This window comes from Suillus subalutaceus (assembly GCF_016647625.1).
Source record: "Suillus subalutaceus strain FC151 chromosome Unknown DFJ58scaffold_46, whole genome shotgun sequence".
Classification (NCBI taxonomy): Eukaryota; Fungi; Basidiomycota; class Agaricomycetes; order Boletales; family Suillaceae; genus Suillus; species Suillus subalutaceus.
The window spans coordinates 1-27,732 of NW_024540295.1; the positions used below are offsets into that span (position 1 = coordinate 1).

General features: G+C 49.8%; 9 protein-coding genes across 9 annotated transcripts; 6 read left to right on the top strand and 3 right to left on the bottom strand.

The window, feature by feature from the left end:
- Positions 1 to 2,242: 2,242 nt before the first annotated feature.
- DFJ58DRAFT_659720 (uncharacterized protein) lies at positions 2,243 to 2,860 on the bottom strand (the record flags this gene model as incomplete). Its single annotated transcript, XM_041382105.1, has 1 exon — positions 2,243 to 2,860. A coding segment is annotated over one exon (618 nt), but the record flags the coding sequence as incomplete, so codon positions are not given.
- Positions 2,861 to 3,163: 303 nt separating this feature from the next.
- DFJ58DRAFT_645725 (uncharacterized protein) lies at positions 3,164 to 3,346 on the bottom strand (the record flags this gene model as incomplete). The annotated part of the gene is made up of 1 exon (XM_041381426.1): positions 3,164 to 3,346. A coding segment is annotated over one exon (183 nt), but the record flags the coding sequence as incomplete, so codon positions are not given.
- Positions 3,347 to 3,348: 2 nt separating this feature from the next.
- On the bottom strand, positions 3,349 to 3,534 carry DFJ58DRAFT_622538 (uncharacterized protein; the record flags this gene model as incomplete). The annotated part of the gene is made up of 1 exon (XM_041381055.1): positions 3,349 to 3,534. A coding segment is annotated over one exon (186 nt), but the record flags the coding sequence as incomplete, so codon positions are not given.
- A 596-nt stretch (positions 3,535 to 4,130) lies between these two features.
- On the top strand, positions 4,131 to 5,445 carry DFJ58DRAFT_840993 (uncharacterized protein; the record flags this gene model as incomplete). Its single annotated transcript, XM_041392661.1, has 8 exons — positions 4,131 to 4,133; positions 4,216 to 4,278; positions 4,336 to 4,526; positions 4,580 to 4,626; positions 4,712 to 4,836; positions 4,863 to 4,984; positions 5,013 to 5,181; positions 5,254 to 5,445. The coding sequence occupies 8 exons, from the start codon at positions 4,131 to 4,133 to the stop codon at positions 5,443 to 5,445; spliced, it is 912 nt and encodes a 303-aa protein (XP_041244373.1).
- Positions 5,446 to 6,120: 675 nt separating this feature from the next.
- On the top strand, positions 6,121 to 8,032 carry DFJ58DRAFT_880191 (uncharacterized protein; the record flags this gene model as incomplete). Its single annotated transcript, XM_041394531.1, has 8 exons — positions 6,121 to 6,474; positions 6,542 to 6,699; positions 6,752 to 7,052; positions 7,081 to 7,142; positions 7,264 to 7,557; positions 7,608 to 7,660; positions 7,713 to 7,909; positions 7,977 to 8,032. Exons 1-8 carry the CDS (start codon positions 6,378 to 6,380, stop codon positions 8,030 to 8,032), a joined length of 1,218 nt encoding a protein of 405 aa, XP_041244374.1. The 5' UTR covers positions 6,121 to 6,377.
- A 5,223-nt stretch (positions 8,033 to 13,255) lies between these two features.
- On the top strand, positions 13,256 to 14,638 carry DFJ58DRAFT_785328 (PTPLA-domain-containing protein). The gene is made up of 4 exons (XM_041390027.1): positions 13,256 to 13,306; positions 13,360 to 13,575; positions 13,635 to 14,327; positions 14,381 to 14,638. Exons 2-4 carry the CDS (start codon positions 13,533 to 13,535, stop codon positions 14,488 to 14,490), a joined length of 846 nt encoding a protein of 281 aa, XP_041244375.1. The 5' UTR covers positions 13,256 to 13,306; positions 13,360 to 13,532; the 3' UTR covers positions 14,491 to 14,638.
- Positions 14,639 to 15,411: 773 nt separating this feature from the next.
- On the top strand, positions 15,412 to 17,416 carry DFJ58DRAFT_785331 (aspartic peptidase domain-containing protein). The gene is made up of 11 exons (XM_041390028.1): positions 15,412 to 15,863; positions 15,913 to 16,179; positions 16,234 to 16,302; positions 16,355 to 16,366; positions 16,484 to 16,549; positions 16,600 to 16,708; positions 16,737 to 16,752; positions 16,800 to 16,861; positions 16,921 to 16,941; positions 17,003 to 17,111; positions 17,271 to 17,416. The coding sequence occupies exons 1-10, from the start codon at positions 15,621 to 15,623 to the stop codon at positions 17,071 to 17,073; spliced, it is 936 nt and encodes a 311-aa protein (XP_041244376.1). The 5' UTR covers positions 15,412 to 15,620; the 3' UTR covers positions 17,074 to 17,111; positions 17,271 to 17,416.
- Positions 17,417 to 18,315: 899 nt separating this feature from the next.
- On the top strand, positions 18,316 to 19,216 carry DFJ58DRAFT_702712 (uncharacterized protein; the record flags this gene model as incomplete). Its single annotated transcript, XM_041383630.1, has 4 exons — positions 18,316 to 18,469; positions 18,523 to 18,575; positions 18,627 to 18,823; positions 18,897 to 19,216. The coding sequence occupies exons 1-4, from the start codon at positions 18,410 to 18,412 to the stop codon at positions 19,214 to 19,216; spliced, it is 630 nt and encodes a 209-aa protein (XP_041244377.1). The 5' UTR covers positions 18,316 to 18,409.
- A 6,087-nt stretch (positions 19,217 to 25,303) lies between these two features.
- On the top strand, positions 25,304 to 26,963 carry DFJ58DRAFT_659762 (acid protease; the record flags this gene model as incomplete). Its single annotated transcript, XM_041382108.1, has 9 exons — positions 25,304 to 25,765; positions 25,812 to 26,075; positions 26,126 to 26,194; positions 26,247 to 26,315; positions 26,375 to 26,440; positions 26,498 to 26,649; positions 26,698 to 26,759; positions 26,812 to 26,832; positions 26,893 to 26,963. The coding sequence occupies 9 exons, from the start codon at positions 25,304 to 25,306 to the stop codon at positions 26,961 to 26,963; spliced, it is 1,236 nt and encodes a 411-aa protein (XP_041244378.1).
- Positions 26,964 to 27,732: the final 769 nt, after the last annotated feature.

Below are 27,732 nucleotides of genomic sequence, written 5' to 3' on the forward strand. Positions count from 1 at the left end.
GGATGGCGGTACCAGCTGGCACTCCGCCGAGTCGACTGCTACGGAATGACGCCGTTTCTGGCAACAACAGCACAGGTTAAATTTTAAGCAAGTAGCACGAATATAAAACTCACTGATGCTATTGGATTGAGCAGGTTGAGTCAACGGAAATGGCTGAGAGCCTGTCGATGGCCCAGATTCTGTCAAAAACAAGGGAATGGCAGCTTGTTGAACATCATTAGCTGATTCTGTTGAGTATATAGTAAAGGATTGAATAATAATAATAAACATAACGGAGGGAAAAACTCTACCCTGTTTTCTTTCGAATCGCTCCGAGTCTCTGAACCTCCGATGGCGATTGATCACTGGTAGGGGAAAGAACTGTGTGAGTTCGTTTCACTGTTGGAAGGATGAGTACACGCATCAAGACCAACACCAAAAACTCACTGTTAGTTCTCTTTGGCGATACAACCTTCATTTTGCCTTTGCCTTTGGGATCCTCGACTTCAGCATCAGTCAACTCCAGTTCTATCAAAGAACTCGCAAGCTCATTGTCCAACTTGGAGATAAATGAATCATTGAGACTGTCCACGTCAGACAAAGCACATCACTGCGATCATCGTGTTCAGAATCTGAACCAGCTATGACAGGTTGAGTGTTCCAAGATTCGTAAACGTCGTCGGGAACCGGTTCCGTGTGACTGATGGAATTGTTAGGGCAACATGCAGCGAGTAGTACGAGAAAGAAACAGGAACACACCAAACCACAGGTGACAATCGCTGACACTTGCTTTATCTCGGCCCTTGTGTTTCACTAGGTCAGTCCTGGTCGGAAATGCAACATCGACAACCGTTAATGTCTGTCCACTCTTGTTAAGGAGTCGCCAAATAGGCTTCTCTTCTTGTGTCGGCGTGCTAATGATGATCGTGATGGCGCTGATGGTCGCTTCTCAACTGGGATATCCAGATAATCAATACCTTAGGAAACCAGCTTGTAACTGGCTGGTGATCTTGTGATAGGACCATCCACTATCAATGATAAATTGCTCAGGCCGGTCAAGGTAACAGCCCGGTTCTTCATAGCCTGTATTTCATTTCAGCCATTCTTGCTTGGGGCTTAGGCACTCTGATGAGACCGTTTCTCTGGAAAATGCTATGAATCAGTGGGTTTAGTAGACTATTAATTGTCTTTGACTAACATCGACACCACAAGTCAATAGAGCAATTGATGCGACACAAAGTGTTAGCTCTGGTCATGGAAAGGTTAGACGTAGTGCTCCTGCGTGTGGCTTCCAAATTTACTAGGTTGCAGTGAGCCACTCCATAGTATCCTTGCGATCCTAGAAGCAACTTCAGTACTAATCTTCATGCACTAGCCGATGATCCCGTACCTTTCGCAAGCCAGCCAACGACACTGGGCCCTTAGCCAGTTTACTGTAACCAGCAAGTCGGGTGGAAGAAAGAGTTGATAAGGCTTCCTCTCGGGCATTGGCGAGTGGTATGCCGGCTTCAGTGAGTCGCTTGGTGGTGGACAACTTTTCATTGATGCTTTTGCCACCACTAGCGATTCGGTCAAAAATATTCTTGACGACAGCTGAGGGATTTCCAAGTCGGTGAGGCTGTTCATCCTCTTGGACTTCCAGTGGTTTGCCACTCCGAGTCGATGCCTTGCGAGGGTGTTTGCTGCGACCGTGACCACACTCCACACAGTGGCCTTCATCCTGCGACCGAGCAAAGAATTCCTCGCAGCCGCACACTTGACTGTCAGATTTGGAACCTCTACAGAAGTGCTCCCGATCCATAGTGTTGCTCTCGGAATCCATGCAGAGCAATAGCACTAGTGGGAGAAGGTAGAGAAAGACTTCACACGAAGAGGAGACAAGAGACAGAAACGACTCGGACCTGAAGAGGATGGTTAACAGGTACTAGATAGTGCGGTTTATATTTAAAGTTTAAAACCTATGACATTCTGCCTGCCTTCTGGTTGACGTATTGTCCGAGTAAGTATTTCAAGAGTAATAACTACTACGACTCTCATAAGTTTAAGTTACTCTTGCCCAGCCGCTAAAAAGTATGACAACACTAGTAACGCCTGACACCATAGCCTTGCCCGGTTGAACCAGCTCGGTTCAGCGAGAGACACATGTAGTTCTTTCGACCCTCGTCGGCCAACAGGGATAGCCTCGAAGATCGGATACTCATCACCTTCCCACTCATTTGCTGCTAGCCTGCAGTCGCACGGTGTTATATCCTCGGCTATGACTTCAATAAGGGTGGCAGAGAATTGCTGGCGTGTTCATCGTTGATGAAAGGATCGATTTGCGATGGAACGCTGATAGCTTCGTGGTGGATATGTGTCGTTGTTGATCATTGATAGTCTGTACCATATGTAGAGGCTCCTCTTCATTATCACTTTCTTCTTCGTCAATTGGATGCCCCGCTCCACTCTGATGTTGTCGTCGAGTCGTAGTAGGGCCATGTACCCCGTAGTGTTCTTCAATCACGTCAGGGTGGACTCCTTCACAGTCGTCTCGATACACGCCAAACTGCATTTGACCTAAAAAACGTAAATCCTGGGTCACAATGAGATAATTTGTCAGGGTCACATAAATGTAAAACGACGCATTTACCTTAGGGCTCTTATCATTTGTATCAGGACCACGCGGATGACAGTTCCATTCCGCCCAGAAATCCGAACAATCTTGATTGATTTCATCGAGGAACAGAGTCTGGAGCAACCAGATATGACTAGGGCTGTGAGGGTTGAGCCCGTGATGGTTTTCAAGTCGAGTGAAAAATGCTCTCCACCTCCTAGCAAACTGCGTGCCAACTTCAACCCATAGACGCTCGATCCACGAATTCCGTGTAGAACTTGTCCAGAATTAGTACCTAACACAAAGCTGCAGAACAAACACATTACGACTCACGATCCCCACATGAAGGACGCACGACGTGGTCCATTCCGCATTATCATATATGTTGCAACATCGAGGTTCTCTCCTCCACGATCGCCTCGCACACGAGAAGGTGTTCCGAAGTTTTGCATTGCGTGAATGAACAGTTCCAAAACTGTGCTGGAGCGATTGTCGTTACTTGCTCTCAGTCCCGTTATCTAATAGACATATAAATTAGAGTCAGTAATCAACGCAAATGCGTTAAAAAAACACATCGCACCGTTCTACAAAACCCGTCATAAAGCCATGAATCACGATCCCCCATTGAATTAACTTATGGTGGCCATCTACATGCCATAACGCATTGGGGCGCTTCACATGGTATTTCCGTCGACGTTTGACCTGTCGATCTCGCAGGACTTGGCCTAAGCCGTCAACCCTGCGAAGCGACTCTACTACTCGTCGATGTTGCACCGGAGACCATGTCTGCGAAGATACCCAACAATGTACCGGATACCTGAATCGGGTCGCTTTTTCTTGAACTCCTTGATGAGGAGATCAAGATCAGTATTGGTAAGAGTGGAGTACTTTCTTTCAACTCCATGGCGCTTCATATAGAGTCGCAGCGTGTTTCTGTGGACTCCTAGCGTTTTGGCAAGTTCCGTAAGTCTAATTTGACGTGAATTCGAGACCGCTTCAGAAAGGAACGCAATGTCGATGAATTTTTTGGACGGCCTGGACGACCTGTATGCAGCAGTGAGACTGGTTCTGGAAACGCAACGTTGGTGTCCATTCTGGGATTCACGCATAGTCAACAATCATTCAAAATGAGATAATACGACTCACGAATTTCGAGTATTGTGTCGAAACGACGACAATTGAACAGAGAGATCTCCTAGCGAGGTTGCTGCACAAGTCAGCCAATCATGCATCTCATGTCCCTGCGGGTCATGTGCAAGGGCTTGAAGCAGGGGTATAGCGTCTCCAGATACAGCCTCTAAGTGAAACGTAGTTGAAGGGGGGTCGGCGTCTTCTTGATGCAGAATACGATAGGCACGTCAGTAGATATCTGACAATGTATCATGAGCCGTAAGAAGAAATTTGCTGACCATGGAGCTTGAGTTGGCATGCGAGATGGAAATGGCGGAAACGCCTGTGGTGGTATAGGCATTACAATCACTGCAGAAATTGAGATTTAGAGCATTCAATAGAATGATAGAGTAGCATACAATGACAATGTATCAAACCCGTGAGAAACATGGTCAGTGGTCACAAACATAGGCAGTCAAACTATAGTTTGACTGCCTTCGTCTAATTTCAACGTCCTGCTAATATGTCGACAGAGGTCTGTTGTACCAACTCGACACCCAATCTATTACTTTAATGCGTCCAGCCACATCTTCCAGGTGAGTTTTATTCATCTATCAAATTATCATACTAATTTGAAAACTTTCCATTGACAGGTAGAGAATACACTATACAAACTCTGCAGTTCAATCTTATCCGCGTCTTCCAATGTCTTTCGTGATATGTTTTCTACCATGGAGAATTCTAGGCAACCAGAAGTAGATGGCATGTGTGATGATAAACCAATTCACCTTAACGGAATATCTCGGGAGACGTTTGAGTTGTTCCTTGAATTCACGTTTGGAAGGTATGTTGATATTTTATGTTTTTAGTCAGTAACTGAACCATTTGTCATGGTAGAATGCATACCGGATCTCATAGCATTGATGAACTCTCGAAATTTCTCCGTTTCTGCGACATGTATCAATGCTCCCATGCACGCGAATTTGTTATTTCCCGCATATCTTCCGCAACATTACTGTTTCCACCCAGCTAAGTTAATCAACCTCGCCATCAAATACCACATCCGCTCCATCTTTCCATATGCTTTCCAGCAACTGGCAGAAACCCCAATTACTGAGCTCACTCATGCCCACCAGGAGTTGATGGGCGACAAAGTTTTTTGAATGTAGTTTATGTTCAGGCTGCACTTGATAGTCACCGCCGGATCGTAGCTGCAGAGGAACCGAAGATCTTGATGCACTCGAATGAGTGTCAAGACCCAACTGGTTTGCAACAAGGACTGGCACGCAATTTGGTGGAATGGTATGGGCCGTTTTCTTCTTGATGGTAGGAATCCACAGCCATACGACGACGCCGTCAAACGCTTCAAGGAACTGCAGTTTGGACGCGTCAGTGAAGGATGCAAAGACCTCATGTTCAAGATTCTCGATCAGGGAGCGGCATTCAAGCACGCCGAACAATTTGTTTCTGAGACTTGCAGCTTCCTAGTAGAGAAACTGGTTTTCGAGCCTGAGCCTCCTTCGCCATAGTCTTACTAGTACTCATGTTAGTTTTACTCGTGTTTGTACCAGTACAAATACTATACTGCAGTGGTCCGAGTCTCAAATTGCTTGAAGGAAAGTAGAGATCATAATTATCATGGCGGCAACTTCAAGTTGAGTTTTGAGTCCAATGAAAACGCGCCAGCTCTGGATTGGCGAAAACGCGCAGTGCGGGAATGCGGAACCTCTTGGTTAAAACGCGCCCCACTCTGGATTGACTAAACGCGCAGCGCGCAAGCCGCGGAACGCGCAAATAATAAATGTGCAGATATAACGCCATAGATCCGAGATGCAATGCGCCGACGTGTTGTTTACGGCCGAGCGGAAAGAGGGCGTATAACACGTAAACCTCGCTTTTAAGTGACCTAGTATACTCGATACATATGATTATGTAAGACGAGTTTCAGATAATCTGGCAAGTTTGTAGGTGCGAAGTCCAGTGTGCCATTTCGGAGTCGGAATCAATGACTGGTAGTGCTTTATTGGGGTTTTGCACAATAACAAGTCCAGGCCCAAGAAAATAGAAATTTGGAATCTAATGTAATGCAGTATCACTTGGTGGGATGTTCAGTGAAAGTACACATACCTGGGCAAATTTTTGCCTTCAGACAAAACAACGAAGCAAGATTGCAGACCATTCAAACAATCGTCCGCGTCAACACTGCCTTTCGAATCTGGGAGGGCGATGGCAATTCTATAGGGCCTTGTCATCTCATATGGATTCGGATCTTGCGAGAGATGGACAGCCCGATTTTGACAGGCACACTACTTGTAAGCATGAGACATTGTTCTTAAGGACGTCGTCATAGCTTAGACAATGCCCCTGTCCAGTGGGAAAAGACAGTCTAACATTGTTGTTGTCTATTATTTGACAACAGCTTCCATTCCCAACAAGTCCAAAACATACAAACACGACGAATAACGATCCCCAATTAATATTGCTTATGAGGGGCATGAACTACCGTGACGCTGTGTCTGCAATTGGCCTGCCAGGTTCATGGCAACCTACTTATAGTAAGCGAGCTGTCACGTATTGTTATCATCACTAGCAGCGTCTACCCAATTTATTCCGTACTCATCGTCTAGCACAGTGTAGAAGTGTTGTCTGCCTCTATTATTTAGGTATAGTTTCTAGTGTCTCTTAACTCATAGAAATGATATCGAAACAAGTTACCGCTGTCGCTCGCAGTCGTTTTTCGCTAGCAGAAGTGCTCAATACACTGCTGTATCATTGTCGAAAGGATGGCGCATGTTCTCTGATTTTTTTCTACTGTTAACATCGCTAACGAACGGCTGCTCTCTTGCATGTACAGGAAAGTCGCCGACACGCATATCAGACGTGCACAGTTCCATTCCAAGACCGTAAAGGTCCCACAGATGGCCGAGTCCATCTCTGAGGGTACACTTCGATCATGGTCAAAACAGGTTGGGCACACCGTCGAGGCTGATGAGGTTGCAACCATTGAGACGGATAAGGTGTGTATCAGTTTATTGCCGCCTCTGAAACACTAATCCTCCCTCACGTTAGATTGACGTTAGTGTCAATGCGCTTTCAGCAGGGAAGATTGTGGAGTTGCTTGCAAAGGAGGAAGACACCGTCAGCGTCGGCCAGGACCTCTTCATAATTGAACCTGGCGAAGGTGGTGGTAACTTACGTGATACATCACATTTTCACATGGCTCTAGCATCTGCTGCTCCTGAGGAGTCGAAGACAGATCCTGAAGAACCTAGGGACCAGCAACTGGACAAGACGACACCAAAGCCGCGCACACCATCAGCTGCTGACAAGCAGAGCCCTCCAGAAGGGACCCAAAGAGTCCAAGAAGGAGGTGAAGAAGCAGGATTCAAAGCCAAAAGAGGACAAGTCTAAAGCACTTATTTCTGCGCCGAAGGCCCCCGGCAATCGGGGCGAGACAAGGGTATGTGGTAATGTTGACGCGCTTCGTCCTTTAGGTTAAGATGAACCGAATATGCCTGCGCATTGCCGAGCGTTTGAAGGAATCGTAAAACGCTGTCGCTTCGCTCACGACCTTCAATGAGATCGACATGTCCTCTCTCATGGAGATGCGGAAGAAGTACAAGGACGAAGTGCTCAAAGAACATGATGTCAAACTCGGCTTTATGAGCGCGTTCGCTCATGCGTGCGCTCTGGCACTGAAGGAGATTCCTGCTGCAAATGCGTCCATCGAGGGTGACGAGATCGTCTACTATGATTTCGTTGACCTGAGCGTCGCTGTCGCGACGCCCAAGGGCTTGGTCACCCCAGTGGTGAGGAATGTTGAGGACACGGGCTTTGTTGAGATCGAGAAGGAGATTGCTGCCCTCGGAAACAAGGCAAGCGCTGTATAGATTGCATTCTCCTGGAGCTTACCTATTGTCTTCAGGCCAGGGATGGTAAATTGACTCTCGAGGACATGGCAGGAGACACCTTCACCATGTGAGCTTCATTGATTCTCAATATAAACCAAATACTAATTTCGTGCGCTTAGTTCCAATGGTGGTGTCTTTGGCTCATTGTACGGAACGCCCATCATCAACCTGCCACAGTCTGCTGTGCTCGGCATGCACGCGATCAAGGACAAACCTGTAGTTGTAAACGGCCAGATCGTCATCCGACCCATCATGGTCGTCGCACTCACCTATGACCACAGACTACTCGATGGCCGGGAGGCAGTCACCTTCCTAGGTTCGTACTCTCTCCACCATTCTATCTCACGTGACCGTTATCTGATGCGTTGATGCGCCATTTATAGTGAAGGTCCGAGACTACATCGAGGACCCTCGGAAAATGCTTCTTGCATCGAGCTGAGCTTTCCGCGATTATTTCATGTTTTTATTTATTCCATCCGTGATGTACTACATGGAACACCAGGCTATAATTGGACTCCTTCATCCACAAGGGATCACTAATATTCCAGCCTCCGGATGAGGCTCTGATAATTCGCAGAAAGTTAACGAGTTATGTGCCTTTGTTTATTGATTCCCTTACACTGCTATATTCGCTTGTATTTATTGTCAACGTTGTTAACCATAATACAGCAAATACTTGATCACGGCGCTTGCACGAAGCAAAGATTAAATTAAATCATTGAGCTCTAATGCTCACTGTCCCAGTCTCAGACAGTTCTGTTTAGACCAGAAACGTAGTCATGCTCTCGTGGACCGACCTGGCAGTGTGAACAGGATTTTGGAACGTGTCACTACTCAAGAAGCCCAAAAACTTTCAATAGAGGTCTCTATTAAACTATAAAACGGTTGCATGCACTTAGAGACAACATTTTGTTAACAAGCGGCGAACTACATCATGTAAACACTCACAGCATACTGCGCTCTTGTCAATCTTGCGTCACAAACGCTACTCAACTCATTTCCAACGTTTTGATGGGCCGGGGGTGTCCGATTCGAGCTGGTCATCGCTGTTGATTAGAAATTCATCTAACATGCGCTTCCTGGATGTGCCAATATGAAATACAGCAGTGTTGGGCCTCAGAGAAGGGACGGGAGGTAAGGGTGGTATAAGAGGGGAAGTAGAGGGGGAAGGTTGAGCTGATGGGCCTGGAGTAGGAACAGACCTCACATGTGAGGTAACGACAAGTTCTTTCGTGAGAAGCATAGTTGCTGGAGTTGACGGTCCTCTGGTTGACATTTCAGGGGTAGACGCGGGGTACCGAAGCTTCCGTTGTCGAGTGGTGGAAATCAGGATCGATGGCTGACAGCCCTTTATTAGGCTGCGTGATAACGGGTTCAAACTGAGCAGGAGAGAGAATTACAAGGCGTGTCATGAAATCAAGTAAAAACACATGAAACAAGGCAATATCAGCTTGTTAGGTAGGTGGATCGAGAATTATCAGAAAAATGCGTACCTTTACAAGTTTCTGCCCTTCGGATAGAATATCAAGGCAAGGCAGTAGACCCTTCAAACACCACTCCATTTCCAGCCAGGATATAGTATGATCATTCCAAAAAGCCTGGAATATGTGATTGAGCGTGTCATCCCATGGACGGGGAGCACGCGAAAGATGTACGGCCCAGTTGTGACAGGCGTACTTGAGAGCGTCGGAAGCTGTTCGACTGCGTTGCAGTGCTTCATTTGCGAAACTCTTGAAGACATTCATATCATGAATTATCTCCCTGTCTGGTACAAGAAGACCTTCTGGTAATGCAGGAGTGAAATGACGCTGGTGTCTTAATCCCAGGAAAACCGGAAACATCAAGAAATCTGGCAAGGTCTTGAACTTCTGGATGACTCGAAAAGCCGGCAGTAAAGGCACATCGCTGATAACGACATACTCCTTGATTGCTTCCCATGTCCTCGAGAATTCTTCTATTGTCACCCAGACGGAGGCCGCAGGAGTGGATTGCCACGCTTGGCCATGGGGAGTCTGCACCCAGTCGCGCCCATACGGGGTGCGTAGCCAGTCTCGTCCTCCCTGGGTACGCAGCCAGTCTCGTACTCCCTGAGTCTGCACCCAGTCTCGTCCTCCCTGAGTCTGCACCCAGTCTCGTCCTTCCTGAGTCTGCAGCCAGTCTCGTCCTCCCTGGGTCTGCAGCCAGTCTCGTCCTCCCCGGGTCTGCAGCCAGTCTCGTCCTGCCTGGGTCTGCAACCAGTCTCGTCCTTCTCGGGCCAGCAGCCACCCTTGTCCTTCTCGGGTCGACAGCCACTCTCGTCCTGCCAGGGTTTGCAGCCACTGTCGTCCTGCCTGGGTCTGCAGCCACTCTTGTCCTCCCTGGGTCTGCAGCCATTCTTGTCCTCCCTGGGTCAGAAACCAATCTCGTCCTCCCTGGGTCTGCAGCCAATCTCGTCCGCCCTGAGTCTGCAGCCAGTCTCGTCCTCCCTGGGTCTGCAGCCACTCCCCTCCTTCCTGCGTCTGCAGCCAGTCTCGTCCTCCCTGGGTCTGCAGCCAGTCTCGTCCTCCCTGGGTCTGCAGCCAGTCTCGTCCTTCCTGGGTCTGCAGCCACTCTGGTCCTGCCTGGGTCTGCAGCCAGTCTCGTCCTTCTCGGGTCTGCAGCCAGTCTCGTCCTTCTCCGGTCAGCAGCCAGTCTCGTCCTTTCCGGGCCGACAGCCAGTCTTGTCCTGCCTGGGTCTGCAGCCAGTCTTGTCCTGCCCAGGTCTGCAGCCACTCTCGTCCTGTCTGGGTCTGCAGCCAGTCTTGTCCTGCCCAGGTCTGCAACCACTCTCGCCCTCCCTGAGTCTGTAGCCACTCTCGTCCTGCCTGGGTCTGCAGCCACTTTCGTCCTTCCTGGGTCTGCAGCCACTTTCGTCCTTCCTGTGTCTGCAGCCAGTCTCGTCCTTCCTGTGTCTGCAGCCAGTCTCTTCCTTCCTGTGTCTGCAGCCAGTCTCGTCCTTCCTGGGTCTGCAGCCAGTCTCGTCCTCCCTGGGTCTGCAAGCCAGTCTCGTCCTCCCTGGGTCTGCAGCCAGTCTCGTCCTTCCCAGGTCTGCAGCCAGCCTCGTGCGTCCCAGGTCTGTAGCCAGTCTCGTCCTTCCTGGGTCTGCAGCCAGCCTCGTGCTCCCTGGGTCTGCAGCCAGTTTCGTCCTCCCTGGATCTGCAGCCAGTCTCGTCCTTTCTGGGTCTGCAGCCAGTCTCGTCCTTCCCAGGTCTGCAGCCAGCCTCGTGCGTCCCAGGTCTGTAGCCAGTCTCGTCCTTCCTGGGTCTGCAGCCAGCCTCGTGCTCCCTGGGTCTGCAGCCAGTTTCGTCCTCCCTGGGTCTGCAGCCGGTCTCGTCCTCCCTGGGTTCGCAGCCGGTCCCGTGTTCCCTGGCTCCACAGCCAGTCTCGTCCTTCCTGGGTCTGCAGCCACTCTCGTCCTTCCCGGGTCTGCAGCCACTCTCTTCCTCCCTGGGCCCGCAGCCAGTCTTGTCCTTCCTGGGCCTGCAGCCACTTTCGTCCTCCCCAGGTCTGCAGCCAGGCAAACCCGTCAACAGTCCCCAGCCAAGATTGTAAATCTGAAGTATGATCTCCTCGAAGCCACATCATACAGACGACAGATGACAGTGGCTCTGGCGGCTGAACGAGGAACGCTAATGAGTCTTTTAACCTATGGGGGTCCTCAGGTTGCATGGCTTTACTTTGCTTCTTCAGTTCTGAGAGTGCATCCAAGAGAGCCGTGCTTTTTGGAATCGCTTTCAGCAAGCGGAGAGAGGAATCAGCGAGTAGGGCGTGCGGTGATGGCATATCGTGTTCGCGTACTTGAAGGAGGCTGCAGTTCGAGGGGTCGGACACGTAGTCGCGAACGGATGAGTGGTAGATATTCACGGGGAGACTGGTGTCGGTAGGAATATCCATGACAGACCGTAGCTGCACTAGCGTCGTCTCGGCATCACAGCCCTGACCTGGGCCAAGAAATTTCGAGATTTGTGACAGCGGCAGAGGGTCCGCAAGTGCAGCGACAATCGACAAGTGAAGATATGCCCGCTTGGGATCGGCACATGTGGAGAGGATACAATCGTACAACTTGTACACCTCCGTTCCTGCTAGCAGCTCGCTCGTCAGTTCGAGCATCAGCTGTAACCGATCGCGAGGATCCTTGTGTCCATCGTCGACAATAAACTTCATCATCGTGGACGCCACGATGAAACGTCTGCCAGCTCGACTTGCCAGCTTCGCAAGGTCACTCCCCGATGGCTGTGGGAAATCGGGATGGCGGCATTGCAGCTCTCCGAATGAATGCTGCAAAAATATATAGATGTCGTTGTCGACATCAGCACCGTCTAGCGAGATGATGGTAGCAACGCCCTCCCCAGAAGTTTTCACTGGTATCTCGCACACCAGCGGGCGCACCTCTTCGTTCTGAAAGGCTTTACAAATATGAGATTCCGAGCGACTCGTGAGCAGAATGTGGGTCGCGGGAAGATCAGGCTCACGAAGAGCCCGTGCGAGGGAAAGGATGAGATCGGTAAGCTCGGGTTCAGACATGCATTCATCAAGCGCATCGACCACAAACGACAAAGGCTTACATCCGCGCAATCTCAGTCGAAGTTTCCGGAGGGGTTGGAGAAATAATGCCTCCATCTGGTCGCAGAGAGGCGTGTCTGGGTCTAGTAGGGCAGGGTTGTTGCGGATTGCTCTGTTCACATCCTGCTGGATACTTGGAAAGTTGGTGGCAAGCTGGTAAACAAGCGTCGCAAAGAAATATCCAGCTGTGCAGCGGTTTGTGTGCTTGCGCGAGAAAAAGAATGTTCCCGCTAGCCGCTTTTCGACCGTCGTCTCTTCTGTCACTTTTAGATCTCTCATCTTTTCAGCAACTGTAAACGCGACGGCAGACTTTCCGACACCAGCCGTGCCATGGAGCCAAATGAGTTGATTATTCTCTGTGTTGTCCAGGAATCCGTGGATGTATTTGAGGAGATCAACCCGAGTCCCATCCAAACATTTCGGGTGGGGTTGACGTTCACGGGAGTTATATTGAGCACCCTTGACAGCGACCTGGGCCAACCTCGCCCATGTTTCTTCAAGAACTGTCAAAGAGGTTAGAGAGCATGCGAGAGATAAGAGATGGAAGTACTGACATCGATTGTCGCTCATTGATGAAAGTTGTGATATGTGGCGAGATGCAATGAACCAACTGAAAGTACTAGCTGGGTTCGAGGGTGTGTTTAGAAATAATCTGAGCTGTAGTTTTCTAGAGGGACGACGTACGAAGATTTGAATTGAAGCTTGTCAGTTGTGATAAGACTTGGGTTGCGGAACGATCAAGCTGGCAGAGTGTGAGGCGTGATGAAGATGGGATGGACGAATGAATGTTTCAAACTATTTTGCTCGCTGGATGGTTGTGGAATGCAGTTGAAAAGACGAGTAGGCGCTTGCCGTCCAGTGCTTGCAGGAGGACACGAGGCTGCTGTGCGGCCACACTACCAGTGCACAGCCAGACAGAACCACGTCAGTAGCTCAGAGATGAATGCCGTTGTATGATCCTCTAAGTGAACAATCATGCATTAGAACCTTTTCGGATGAATGCTTTACATAACTTGGGTTTGCTTCGTGCAAGCTCCGTGATAAGCAAAGGCACATCATGATAACTCTTTAGCGCTTTAGCTTTAAGTCTCCCATTTGTTCGATACAAGTTACAACACCAAGTGCACCGACAGTGACAGCTTTCAAATTTCAGATTGGATGTCGATCAACTAATTATACGAATAGGGGGTCACGTGCCAAAGGGCACAACACGGTCCAACTTGCAAGCGAAGTTCGAAGTTCGAACATACCTGACTAACGACTGTAAAGCTAGAGGGACAACCGTTATCCTTACCAGCTCGGACCGTAGGTGTATTGCCCATCAGTGAGCCTTCCAATTGCAACGACCAGGATCCAACATGCCAAGTAACGACCACAAATTGCCAAGTGCCCGCTCACGAGGTAAGTAACACGACAATAAACTTGAAACTTACAAATTCACCTCGGGATTTGGTTTACAGGACCCTCTCTTGCTGTGCGATTCTATTTAATTGTGTTCAATGCATTATCTGCAGCAGGATGGGCCTATGTCATTTACCTCGCTCTTGCCGTATTCAGAGGTCAAGGTGTCTCAAGTTCAGCATACGACTTCTTCAAACCACTTGCTTCATACGTGCCGACTTCAATCGTAGCATTTTTAACACCCCAGCCTAAAACAACGAACCTTTTCTCCACCACTCTCGCATATTTCTTACGTCCATATGTTCCTGCAACATACAAATCCACGTTCTCCGCCCTTGCACCTGTGCAGTCGCTCGCCGCCCTTGAAGTCTTGCATGTTCTCCTTGGGTTTGTGCGCTCCCCGCTCCCGACAACTGTCGTCCAGGTCTCCTCGCGCCTCGTCCTGGTCTGGGGAATCGTCGAGCGCTTTCCCCACACCCACTCGAGCCCGGTCTATACCACTATGATTCTTGCCTGGGCTCTGACCGAAGTGCCACGCTACGCATACTACGCGCTCTCGCTTGCAGGTTGCGGCGTGCCTTCGTGGCTCACATGGATACGCTATTCCACATTTTATGTGCTGTACCCCATCGGCGCAGGAAGTGAGGCCCTGGTCATGTTGAGCACCATTTCGGAGTGGAGTGGTGGCAAGTGGGTGGTGTGGAGCGCTGAGGACTGTGTCAAGGCAGGTTTAGTGGCAATTTGGGCGCCTGGTGAGTTGTGCATGTCATTTTTGCATTTGGTCGCTAACTCCTGGTTCTCGCAGGGCTGTGGGTCATGTATTCGCATATGATGCGCATGCGCCGCAAGGTGCTTGGCGTCGGTAAGGGTCAGAGGTTGGGAGCGAAGCCCAAAGACGGGCTTAAGGCGGAGTGAGAGTTGCCATGAACACAAAATGTTGCTGACTATTCGCAATACCCTAGAGCCATTTACCTTACGATATTATCACGCCTAAAATCGACCTCCACCATTTGTGTAGTGCAACTCAGTATGTGCAATTCAGCTGGGATATCTTCGATCTAGGGTGGGCTGCATACACTGCGTTGTACGTGCAGACACATAGGTGCATAAAGATTGTGTAGGCAAAGTCAGTCAGTTTTCCGAAGTTAGCTTAAAGTTCTGGCTAACGAGTCGGCGGCAGCAGCAGCAGCATATTGCCTATCGTATTTGATCCCGCCAACTTAGTGGTGTGAATATCCAATGTCTGGCTTTAGCCAAATGCAGTGTCTTCTTGACCTTTTTTGCATTGTGATTTGGGCTGGAAGGTCAGTTCAGGCTGTTGTGCGCACTGTTCAATTCTGCAGCAGTGGTATATTACCTGTCATATCTGATCCGGCCAACTCATTGAGATGAGTGTCACCTGCCCAATGTCTGGCTTCAGTCAAATACGGTGTTGTCCCCACCCTTTCTTTCAATGCAGCATTTTGATCTGGGTTGTCGGGTCAGCTCAGGCTGTTATATTACTAGAGCGCGCTGCTAGTCCGAATTGGAATCTATGCCAGTGGGTTTAAAAGACTTGCTTCGCCTTCAGTTCCCATCAGGTTTTCTTCACCCTTTACGATTACCATGCTTCCCCGCTTCCCCCTTTCCTTTCTCTTCCTGACTGCAGGCGTGTTAGGCTCTCCTATGTATGACATGGTGCTTTATCCCCCCAATGTACGTGCGGGATCCCTTTGGAACGTTCAACCACACCCAGGACTTGGTCACCTCGACCGTCGTCCCAGTCTTCGATGTCCAACCTGTGGTGAGCTTCTGTCTCATAGACACTTCTACAAACTAACTTGTATGCCCAGATGGCCGAGATAGATGTCCTCCGAATAAAATACCAGAACGCTCTTATTTTTTTGACTGGCAAGAACCTCGTGGTGCTACCAGATGCACTTTCGGATCCCGGGCTCGATGCGCTGTCAGACGCGGCGTTCACCGATACGACGAGCGACCTATCCGGTTTTGTACTGTTCGGATCAACCACGATATCGCAGCAGGCAAACACGAGCTTTTCTGCGATGAATGCCGCTGCTCAGAGTGCGACGGACCCCCTGACGGACGAGATACAGAGGACCATCAACGTCCCGTTCTACGGCCCACTCGGATTTGGGAAGAAGTCACAACAGCTCTCAGTGGCCTTTGACACGGGTTTTTCAGATATCTGGATCCCTGTGGGCTGCGACGATTGCATGAACCCGCAATATAACGCCGCTGCGAGTTCAACATACAGGAATACTGGGAATGCGTTCAATGTAAACTATGTGCGTCTCCCTCCCGCTATCTCGGTGCCGGCTTGATGTTGCTGGGCAGCAGGGCCTCAGCTATGCAGAAGGGACTCTTGCGTATGATACGATCAGCATGAGCGGCTTGAAAGTCAACAACCAATATTTTGGTGCTGTCACTGATGTGTCGAGTAACTTCAATGCCGACCCGATCTCCGGGTGTCTTGGGCTCGGTTTCAGCTCCATCGCGACATCAGGGAAGCCAACGTTCTTTGAGAACTTGATCATGCAGGAAAAGGTCGAAGCACCATTCTTCTCGGTACATTTGACGAGAGGAAAGGCGAGCGGATCGAAGGTACGCTGCGCGCTGGTGTTCATATAACTGTACTCGAGAGGAATTTTGTTTTAGATAACTCTGGGTGGCTACGACATGTCCAAGGCGGTGGGACCTCTGACATGGGTCTCGGTTATTTCCAAGGTTGCCCCTCCTGCGCTTTTAAGCATCCCGTCTAATTGGTTCTTATCGGCAGACCTTCTGGACAGTGCATTTCGACGGAAGCTGTTGTCGCAGGGAACTACGTGTCTGGTGACGTCGATGCGGTAAGGTTAAGCTCGTCAGCCGGAAGTTCACGTAGATTCACCTCGTTTCATGTGAACAGGTGATTGACACAGGTTCTAATTTTATATACGTTTCACAGGCTTTGGCAAATTCGATCTACGCCAATGTCAGTCTCTCGCTATTTGCTTCCCTCGCCACCTTACTAATAAATCGTAGATACTCGGGGCTGGCCCCGCAGCAAACTATAGCTCCGGTTTCTTCTCCTTTCCATGCGACTCCAACCCCACGATTTCATTCTCGCTTGGTGGGCACGACTTCGGACTCAGTGTCCAGGACTTTTAAGCTCGGACAAGATGGGTATGGGTCAACGTAAGCCAGTGTCCTTCATATAGTGCATATCGCCTGAATCAGCGCAGAAACTGCATTGGCGGAATCATTGGCCTGGACGATGCATTCATGGAAGGAATTGTCATCATCGGTGAGTTAATTGAGTATTCGGTTCGCTTTTTGGATGTTTGTTGATGTCGCGTGCCACAGGGAATGCGTTCATGAAATCATGTGAGTAGTATCTTGTTGCATGATGTTTTGATCCGGAACGCTCGTGACTGTGATTGTCTAGGGTACTCGGTATTTGACTACTCGCACGGAGCGCGGGTGGGTTTTGCGCCTAGCATCAATAATGCGCAGTAAAATATTTTGTATAATTGATACCCATGGATATATAGCGTCTAGAGATGATAAGTATTAGTACTTCGACGGTACTCCAGAGTACACCAGCTTTCTGAGTGTTTAAAAGGCAACGGAAAAGCAGCATTGACGCCAGTTTCCTGGGAAGGAAGGCCGTGCTCTGCTCACAGGATACGATCTGGCGGTGAAGACTTACTGACCTTGAACCCCTGAAATCTGTGTGGCTACGGACATGAACTACAAAGTCACGCTGATTACTGCACTTGACGCAGTCAAAGTAAAAACGTTGAAATGTAATTCGCGTGTTTCTCGTGCGGTGAGGTAAACAAGATCCGCGAGGGCTGCCACAGACGTTCACATGATGTTGTACAGCAAAATTGTCCGAACCGAGGCTGGCAATACGTCATTAAAGCGGGTGTACCATAACGCACCACCCGTACAGGATATCTGGGCCGATGAGACAGGCTGTTATGACAGCATAACCACTATAAAGTTTTTTTTCCGTTGCTGTGTTGCCACGAGGCCAAGTGAATAACAAATCAAAGGAGGTTGAGGATGAGGATGATCCGAGATGAATGCGCCGACGTGTTGCTTATGACCGCAGCAGAAAGAGAGCGTGTAACACGTAAACTTCGCTTGAAATGATCTAGTATACATGGAAATATCGATATGGTTTCGGGCAAATTTCAGATAATTTTGTGAGTTTGCAGGTGCCCGGGAGTCCAGTGTGACATTTCGGAGTCGAAAGTAATGCATACTGGCAGTGCTTTATTGGAGGTGGACATTAACAGGTCCAGCCCAAAGAAAAGAGAAATTTGGAATCTAATGTAATGCAGTATCACTTGGTGGGATGTTCAGTGTAACAGTGGGAAAGTACACATACTTGTGCATGTTTTTGCGTTCAGACAAATCAACGAAGCAATACCACAGACCGCAGACCCTTCAAACAACACTGCCTTTCGAGTCTGGGAGGGCGATGGCAATTCTATAGGGCCTAAAATATATGGTGAATCATGGATTCGGAGCTTGCGAGAGATGGACGGCCCGATTTTGACAGGCATACTACTTGTAAGCATCAGAAGCTGGTCGACATTGTTCTTAAGGCCGTCATAGCTTAGACAATTCCCCTGTCCGATGGGAAAAGACGGTCTAATACTAAGTACAGGGACGAAGTGCTCAAAGAGCATAATGTCAAGCTTGGCTTTATGAGCCCGTTCGCTCGTGCGTGCTGCAAATGCGTCCATCGAGGGTGACGAGATTGTCTACCACGATTTCGTTGACCTGGCCCGGGGCGTCGCTGTCGCGACGCCCAAGGGCTTGGTCACCACAGTAGTAAGGAATGTTGAGGACATGGGCTTTGTTCAGATCGAAAAAGGAGATTGCTGCTCTCGGAAATAAGGCAAGCACTGTATAGATTGCACTCTCCTGGAGCTTACTACCTGTTGTCTTCAGGCCAGGGATGGTAAATTGACTCTCGAGGACATGGCAGGAGGCACATTCACCATGTAAGCTTCTTTGATTCTCAATACATACCAATACTAATTTCGTGCGCTTAGTTCCAATGGTGGTGTCTTTGGCTCGTTGTACGGAACGCCCATCATCAACCTGCCACAGTCTGCTGTGCTCGGCATGCACGCGATCAAGGACAAACCTGTCGTTGTAAACGGCCAGATCGTCGTCCGACCTATCATGGTCGTCGCCCTCACCTGTGACCACAGACTACTCGATGGTCGGGAGGCAGTCACCCTCCTAGGTTCGTAAGAGTCTCTTCATCATTCTATCTCACGTGACCGTTATCTGACGCGTTGATGTGCCGTTTGTACTAGTCAAGGTCCGAGACTACATCGAGGACCCTCGGAAAATGCTTCTTGAAAGTTCTTGCATTGAGCTGAGCCTTCCGCGACTATTTTATGTTCTTATTTATTCCATCTGTGATGTACTACATCGAACACCAGGCCATAATTGGACTCCTTCATCCAAAGATGAGGCTCTGATAATTCGCAGAAAGTCAACGAGTTATGTCCCTTCATTTATTGATTCCCTTACACTGCTATATTCGCTTGTATTTATTGTCAACGTTGTTAACCATAATACAGCAAATACTTGGTCAGAGCTTGCACGAAGCAAACCTAATTTAAATCATTGAGCTTGTTCAGCCTAAATTTATGCGGCACTTGGTGTAGTATTGATGGGCTAGGGGTGTCCGATTCGAGCTGGCTATTACTGTTGATTCAAAATTCATCTAACATGTCCTTCTTAGATGTGCCAATGTGTAACACGGCAGTGTTGGGCCTCGCCGGAGAAGGGACAGGTGGTAAGGGTTGTGCAAGAGGGAAAGTAGCTGAGGGTGGAGGTTGGGTTGATGGGCGAGGACTAGGAATAGGCTTCGCATGTGAGGTAACGACAAGCAATTCTGTGAGAAGCATAGTTGCTGGAGTTGACGGTCCTCTGGTCAACATTTCAGAGCTGTAGACGTGGGTGCCGAAGCTTCCCTCGTCGAGTGGTGTCAGAAATTGTTGGTGATCGTATGTTCTTGTCTAGTCACTTTTTATCTTGTCTTAGCAACATATGCCACACGCATTATATCATCTTGTGATCACCTTGTATCATGTGCTGTTTTGTTATATCATGTTGTATCATGTGTTACGTACTGTACAGTTTCACCTTCGACACTCGGCCACAGATCCGCATGTCCATTTATCAGTAGCGCCGTCGCGTCGTCTCACATCAGCGCTCATCGTCGTCCTAAACACCACGCTGAGACTCGCCTCGTTCTAGTCCTATCAGAAATCGGGATCGACGGCTGACAGCTATCAGGCTGCGCGCGCGTTAACAGGAGAGAGAGTTGCAAGGGGTGTCATGAAATCAAGAACCTGAAACAAGGTAATATGAGCTTGTTGAGTAGGGCGGATCGAGATTGTTAAAAAAAATACATACCTTTGCAAATTTCTGCCCTTCGGATAAAATACCAAGGCAAGGCAGCAGACCCTTCAAACACCACTCCATTTCCAGCCAGGATATAATATGATCATTCCAAAAAGCCTGGAATATGTGATTGAGCATGCCATCCCATGGACGGGGAGCACGCGAAAGATGTACGGCCCAGTTGTGGCAGGCGTACTTGAGAGCGTCGGAACTTGTTCGACTGCGTTCCAGTGCCTCGTTCGCGAAACTCTTGAAGGCATTCATAGCATGAATTATCTCATTCTCCGGTAGAAGACTTTTTGGTAATGCAGAAGTGGAATGATGCTGGTGTCTTAATGCCAGGAAAAACCGGAAACATCAAGAAATCTGGCAAGGTCTTGAACTGCTGGATTACTTGAAAAGCTGGGAGTTAAAGGCACATCGCTGATAGTGATATACTCCTTGATCGCTTCCGATGTCCTTGAGAATTCTTCCATTGTCACCCAGACGGAGGCTGCAGGAGTGGACTGCCACACTTGACCATGGGGAGTCTGCACCCAGTCACGCCCATGCGGAGTCCGAGCCAGTCTCGTCCTCCCTGGGTCTGCAGCCAGTCACGTCCCTCCTGGGTCTGCAGCCAGTCTCGTCCTGCTTGGGTCTGCAGCCAGTCACGTCCACACGTAGTCCGCAGCCAGTCTCGTCCTCCCTGGGTCTGCAGCCAGTCTCGTCCTGCCTGGGTCTGCAGCCAGTCTCGTCCTGCCTGGGTCTGCAGCCAGTCTTGTCCTCCCTGGGTCTGCAGCCACTCTCGTCCTCCATGGGTCTGCAGCCACTTTTGTCCTCCCTGGGTCTGCAACCACTCTCGTCCCTCCTGGGTCTGCAGCCACTCTCGTGCTCCCCGGGTCTGCAGCCAACCTCGTCCTCCCTGGGTCTGAAGCCAGTCTCGTCCTCCCTGGGTCTGCACCCAGTCCCGTCCTGCCTGGATCTGTAGCCACTCTCGTCCTGCCAGAGCCTGCAGCCACTTTCGTCCTCCCTGGGTCGGCAGCCACTCTCGTCCTCCCTGGGTCGGCAGCCACTCTTGTCCTCCCCGGATCTGCAGCCACTCTCGTCCCTCCTGGGTCTGCAGCCACTCTCGTGCTCCCCGGGTCTGCAGCCAACCTCGTCCTCCCTGGGTCTGAAGCCAGTCTCGTCCCTCCTGGGTCAGCACCCACTCTCGCCCTCCCTGGGTCTGAATCCAATCTCGTCCTGCTGGATCTGTAGCCACTCTCGTCCTGCCAGAGCCTGCAGCCACTTTCGTCCTCCCTGGGTCGGCAGCCACTCTCGTCCTCCCTGGGTCGGCAGCCACTCTTGTCCTCCCCGGATCTGCAGCCACTCTCGTCCCTCCTGGGTCTGCAGCCACTCTCGTGCTCCCCGGGTCTGCAGCCAACCTCGTCCTCCCTGGGTCTGAAGCCACTTTCGTCCCTCCAGGGTCAGCAGCCAGTCACGTCCGTCCTGGGTCTGCAGCCAATCTCGTCCTGCCTGGGTCTGCAACCAGTCACGTCCACACGGAGTCCGCAGCCAGTCTCGTCCTGCCTGTGTCTGCAGCCAGTCTCGTCCTCCCTGGTTTTGCAGCCAGTCTCGTCCCTCCTGGGTCTGCAGCCACTCTCGTCCTCCCCAGGTCCGCAGCCACTCTCGTCCTGTCCGGGTCCGCAGCCACTCTCGTCCTGTCCGGGTCTGCAGCCACTCTCGTCCTGCCCGGGTCTGCAGCCAGGCAAACCCGTCCACAGTCCCCAGCCAAGATTGTAAATTTGAAGGGTGATCTCCTCGAAGCCACAGCATACAGATGAGAGATGACAGTGGCTCTGGTGGCCGAACAAGGAACGCTAATGAGTCTTTTAACATATGGGGGTCCTTGGGTTGCATGGCTTTGCTTTGCTTCTTCAGTTCTGAGAGTGCATCCAAGAGAGCCGTGCCTTTTGGAATCGCCTTCATCAAGCGGAGAGAAGAATCAGCGAGTAGGGCGTGGGGTGATGGCATATCGTGTTCGCGTACTTGAAGGAGGCTGCAGTTCGAGGGGTCGGAAACGTAGTCGCGAACGGACGAGTGATAGATATTCACGGGGAGACTGGTGTGGGTAGGAATATCCATGACGGACCGTAGCTGCACTAGCGTCGCCTCGGCATCACAGCCCTGACCAGGGCCAAGAAGTTTCGAGATTTGTGACAGCGGCAGAGGGTCTGCAAGTGCAGCGACAATGGACAAGTGAAGGTATGCCCGCTTGGGATCGGCACATGTGGAGAGGATACAATCGTATAACTTGTAAACCTCCGTTCCTGCCAGCAGCTCGCTCGTCAGTTCGAGCATCAGCTGTAACCGATCGCGGGGATCCTTGTATCCGTCGTCGACAATAAACTTCATCATCGTAGACGCCACGATGAAACGTCTGCCCGCTCGGCTCGCAAGCTTCGCAAGGTCACTCCCCGATGGCTGCGGGAAATCGGGATGACGGCTTTGCAGCTCTCCGAATGAATGCTGCAAAAATATATAGATGTCGTTGTCGACATCGGCACCGTCTAGCGAGATGATGGTAGCAACGCCCTCCCCAGAAGTTTTCACTGGTATCTCGCACACCAGCGGGCGCACCTCTTCGTTCTGAAAGGCTTTACAGATATGCGATTCCGAGCGACTCGTGAGCAGAATGTGGATCACGGGCAGATTAGGCTCACGAAGAGCCCGCGCAAGGGAAAGGATGAGATCGGTAAGCTCGGGTTCAGACGTGCATTCATCAAGCGCATCGACAACAAACGACAAAGGCGGACATCCGCACAATCTGAATTGAAGTTTCCGGAGGGGTTGCAGAAAGAGAGCCTCCATCTGGTCGCAGAGGGGCGTGTCTGGGTCTAGTAGGGCAGGATTGTTGCGGATGGCTCTGTTCACATCCTGCCGGATACTTGGAAAGTTGGTGGCAAGCTGGTAAACAAGCGTCGCAAAGAAATATCCAGTTGTGCAGCGGTTTGTGTGCTTGCGCGAGAAAAAGAATGTTCCCGCTAGCCGCCTTTCAACGGTCGTCTCTTCTGTCATCTTTAGACCTCTCATCTTTTCAGCAACTGTAAACGCAACGGCAGACTTTCCGACACCAGCCGTGCCATGCAGCCAAATGAGCTGATTCTCCCCTGTGCTGTCCAGGAATCCGTGGATGTATTTGAGGAGATCAACCCGGGTCCCATCCAAACATTTCGGGTGGGGCTGACGTTCACGGGAGTTGTATTGAGCACCCTTGACAGCGACCTGGGCCAGCCTCGCCCAAGTTCCTTCGAGAACTGTCAAAGAGGTTAGAGAGTACGCGAGAGTTAAGAGATGGAAGAACTGACATTGATTATCACTCATTGACGAAAGGTGTGATATGCGGCGAGATGCAATGAATCAACTGAAAATACGAGCTTGGTTCGAGGGTGTGTTTAGAAATAATCTGGGCGGTAGTTATCTGGAGGGACGACGTACGAAGATTTGAATTGAAGTTTGTCTGTTGTGACAAGAATTGAGTTGCGGAACGATCAAGCTATCGATTGATGGATAGTGGGGGGGGCGTGATGAAGATGGGATGGACAGATGGATATTTCAATTTACTTTACTATGGAAAGCTCGTTGGATTGAATGCAGTTGAAGAACGAGTATATAGGCGCTTAGTACAGGAGGACACGAGGCTGCTGTGCGGCCACATTGCCAGTGCACAGCCAGCATCACGTCAGAGTTGCTCAGGCTCAGCCATCAGGCAATCGGAGAGAAAGTTTTTGTAGATATAAATGGCAAATTCAAATATCATCCTAAGCATCCCGACTCCTACAATCAATTTATGGGAGAAATAATAACACCAAAAACCTGCATTTCACTTCAGCACTTCTGTGCTAGTGCCCACATGTGGCCATTGAGACCGAGTTACATAGCTGCGAATAGACTCGGAAACTACTGGCCCCAAAGCCTGTGCGGCGGCAGTTGACGTTGTTGTTGTCTATTATTTGGCAACAGCTTCCATTCCTAACAAGTCCAAACATACTCTAAGTAAATCTAAGACAATTGAATAAGCAACTCGGTCGCAATTGTGCTCCCTTACTGGCTGTGATATCGCAATCTTGTCAGCGACTCCTAATTGTAATCTGGATTTGCATACATTCCATTAGCTGTACATCCCTCTTCTCAACTTCTCGTCACCTGTGCACGAATTCATTATCGGGTGCTCCTTATAGATGACAAGCAGATATTCCAGAGACAATTATTGTCCGCTCACATCAACTTGCACACCTGCCGATATATCAATATCCTATATTCAGAATGGCGATGTAGCAGCTCGATGCGCTGTTAGACCTAGCACTACGGGCGGCAAGTGGGCAGTTTGGAGCCTCGAGGACTGAGTCAAGGCAGGTTTCGTGGCAATTTGGGCGCCTGGTGGAGTTGTGTATGCCAGTTTTAATTTAGTCGCTAACTCCGCGTTCCGGAAGGGCTGTAGGCGATGTACGAGTCGCATATGACGCGCATGCGCCGCAAGGTGCTTGTGTTGGTCAAAGCCAGAATTTGGGAGCGAGGCCCAAAGACAGGTTTATGGCGGAGTGACAGTATTGGCGAGAACACAATGTCACTGCCTATTCACAACACTCTGGAATGGCTTACTTTAGGATATCATCAAGCTTCGAATCATCCTCCATCAATTGTGTGGTGCAACCCGATATGTGCGAGTTCCTTGTCTATTGGACCCAAGGGAAGCTGCACATATCGCGCTTCACATACAGGTACACATGGACTTGTGTAGGCAAATATTTTATCAAGGTTCCGCCAACGACCAGAGCAGTACGTTGTCTGCCGTATTTGATTCCGGACTCAGTGACGTGGATGTAACTTGCTCGATGTCGGGTTTCAGTCAGATGCACAGGGCTCAGGCCTTTATTTGCCTTTCAAAGCAGCATTTTGATCTGGGCTGGTAAGTCTTCAAATTGTTATGTTACACCAGAAAGAAGCAGTGTGTTGAAGCGTGCCGCCAGTCTAGATTGGAATTACATGGTTTAAAAGACTTGCTTCAACTTCCAGCTCCCGTCATTTTTCCTCCACCCTTTATCACGTCTGCTACTATGCTCCTCTTCCCTTTTTCCTTTCTCCTCCTGACCACAGACGCGTTAGGCTTTCCCATGCATGACATGGAACCCTCGATGTACGTGCATGATCCCTTTGGAACGTCCAACCACACCTAGGACTGGTACAGCTCGACCGTCGTAGCTGAAATCAACATTCCAATCTTCAATTCGCGGGTCGCGGTGAGTTTCTGTCGTATGCAATCTTCTGCAAGACTAATTTGTATACTCAGATGGCCGAGTTAAAAGCCATCAAACTAAAATACATGGATGCACAAGATGTTTTAGCTGGCAAGAACCTCGTGGTGCTACCAGATGCACTTTCAGACCCCAGGCTCGATGCGCTTTCAGACGCGGCGCTCACCGATACGACGAGCAACCCCTCCGGTTTTGCGTTGTCCGAATCAACCCCAGTATCACATCAAGCCAACATGAGCTTTTTGGCGATGAATGCCGCCGCTCAGAGTGCGACAGACCCCCTGACGGACGAGATGGTTGGGAACATCGATCTCCAGTACTACGGCCCAGTCGGGTTTGGGAACGACACACACCCACAACAGCTCTCAGTGATTATAGACACGGGCTCTGCAGACCTCTGGATCCCTGTGGATTGTGGCGATTGCGCGAACCCGCAATATGAAGCTAATGCGAGTTCAACGTACACGGATACTGGGAATCCATTCAATGTGACTTACGTGCGTTTCTCTATCACTATATCGTTGCAGGCTTGATGTTGCTCAGGGATCCGGCAATGTAGGAGGCACCCTTGCGCATGATACGATCAGCATTGGTAGTCTGGAGATCGATAAGCAATACTTTGGTGCCGTCACTCATGTGTCGAGTGACTTCAACGACGATCCTATCTCTGGCCTCATCGGGCTTGGTTTCAGCTCTATCGCGACGTCAGGGGAGGCAACATTCTTCGAGAACTTGATTATGCAAGACAAGGTCTCGGCACCATTCTTCTCTGTATATTTGACAAGAGGAAAGGCGAGCGGGTCGATGGTATGTCATGCTTTAGCTTTGATATGATCGTAATCGAAATGATATTTTAGATAATTCTGGGGGGTTACGATATGTCGAAGGCAGTAGGACCTTTGACATGGGTCCCAGTTATTTCCAAGGTTTATCCTCCTACATCTTTATGCCTCCTGTCTAACTGGTTCTTATCGACAGACCTACTGGACAGTGCAATTCGACGGAGCCGTTGTTGAAGGGAAAAACGTAACTGGTGACCTCCATGCGGTAAGGCTCAACCCGTCAGCCGCATCTTCACTCATTGTCACTTCGTTTCCCCTGCATAGGCAATTGACACAGGTACTACTTTGATATATGTTTCGCAGGCGGTGGCATCCTCGATCTATGCCAATGTCAGTCTCTCGCTCTTCAAGTTTGCTTCGCCCATCATGTTTGCTGACGAGTCATAGATACCCGGGGCTGGTCCCGCAGCAAATTACGACTCCAATTTCTTCTCCTTTCCATGCAACTCTAACCCCACGATTTCATTCTTGCTTGGTGGGCATGACTTCGGCCTTAACATGCAGGACTTCAATCTCGGACAAGATGGAGACGGGTCAAAGTGAGTCAAAGTGTCTTCATATAATACACGCTACCTAAGCGAGCACAGCAACTGCATCGGCGGAATTGTCGGGATGGACGATACATTCATGGAAGGATTTGCCATCATCGGTAAGTTGTTTGGGTACTTTTGTTGAATGTGTGTTGATGTCGCGTGCTGCAGGGGATGAGTTTTTGAAATCATGTGAGTACTGTCTTGTTTACACGAGTTTGATCTGGAACGCTCGCGATTATCGTCGTCCAGGGTATTCGGTGTATGACTATTCCCATGGAGCGCGTGTGGGTTTCGCGCCGAGTATTAATAATGCGCAGTAGGGATTTTGGAATTCTAGATACCCCTATAGACACTAGCGTGTCTAAGTTTGGGAGAGATGGTATGCCTGAGTACACGGTGTCGCTACTATCATGGTTATTATTACTTCGACGGACTTCGGATTATATCAACTGAACGTGAAGAAGTTTAGATCAGAGCCTTCGTTCCGCAGCCGATGTAAGGCACAACAAGGAGTTAGTGCGATTCTGTCAACATCTAGTGGTGACAGATAAACAGAATTGATATTGATAATAACGGTTATTATTACTTGGCCGGACTGACTTCAGATTACATCAATATGATAGTAATGGTAGGTGACTGTCGACGTCAAAAGGTAACCCCATGGACGAAGAGTCTCCCTGGGAATACTCTGTTCACAGGGGTTATCTTGTGGTATTACCTCGAACCCCTGAAAGAAGCTGATTGATATCAGTCTAACGTCATCGATCACGACGAAGTGAGGTGCACCGAGACTTAACATCGCCGTCGCAGTTCCCGATATTGATCGCTGTGTGAACCATTGAGCGAATTCAGAGCTATATATATGTCCTCGGTGCCCCCTTCTCAAAGACCGATCAAAGCTTGAGGTTGGCAGTGATTACCGTCAAGTCTACTCAGTAATCACATATCTATTTCCCCCGTTGCGTGTATAGCGCCGGGTCCGGGTGACCGGGAGCTACAGCGTGAGCTATATCCGGGTGGTTACGGACATGAACTAGAAAGCGGCGATGATTGCACTTGAAGCGGTCAGAGCGACAACCTTGACATTGA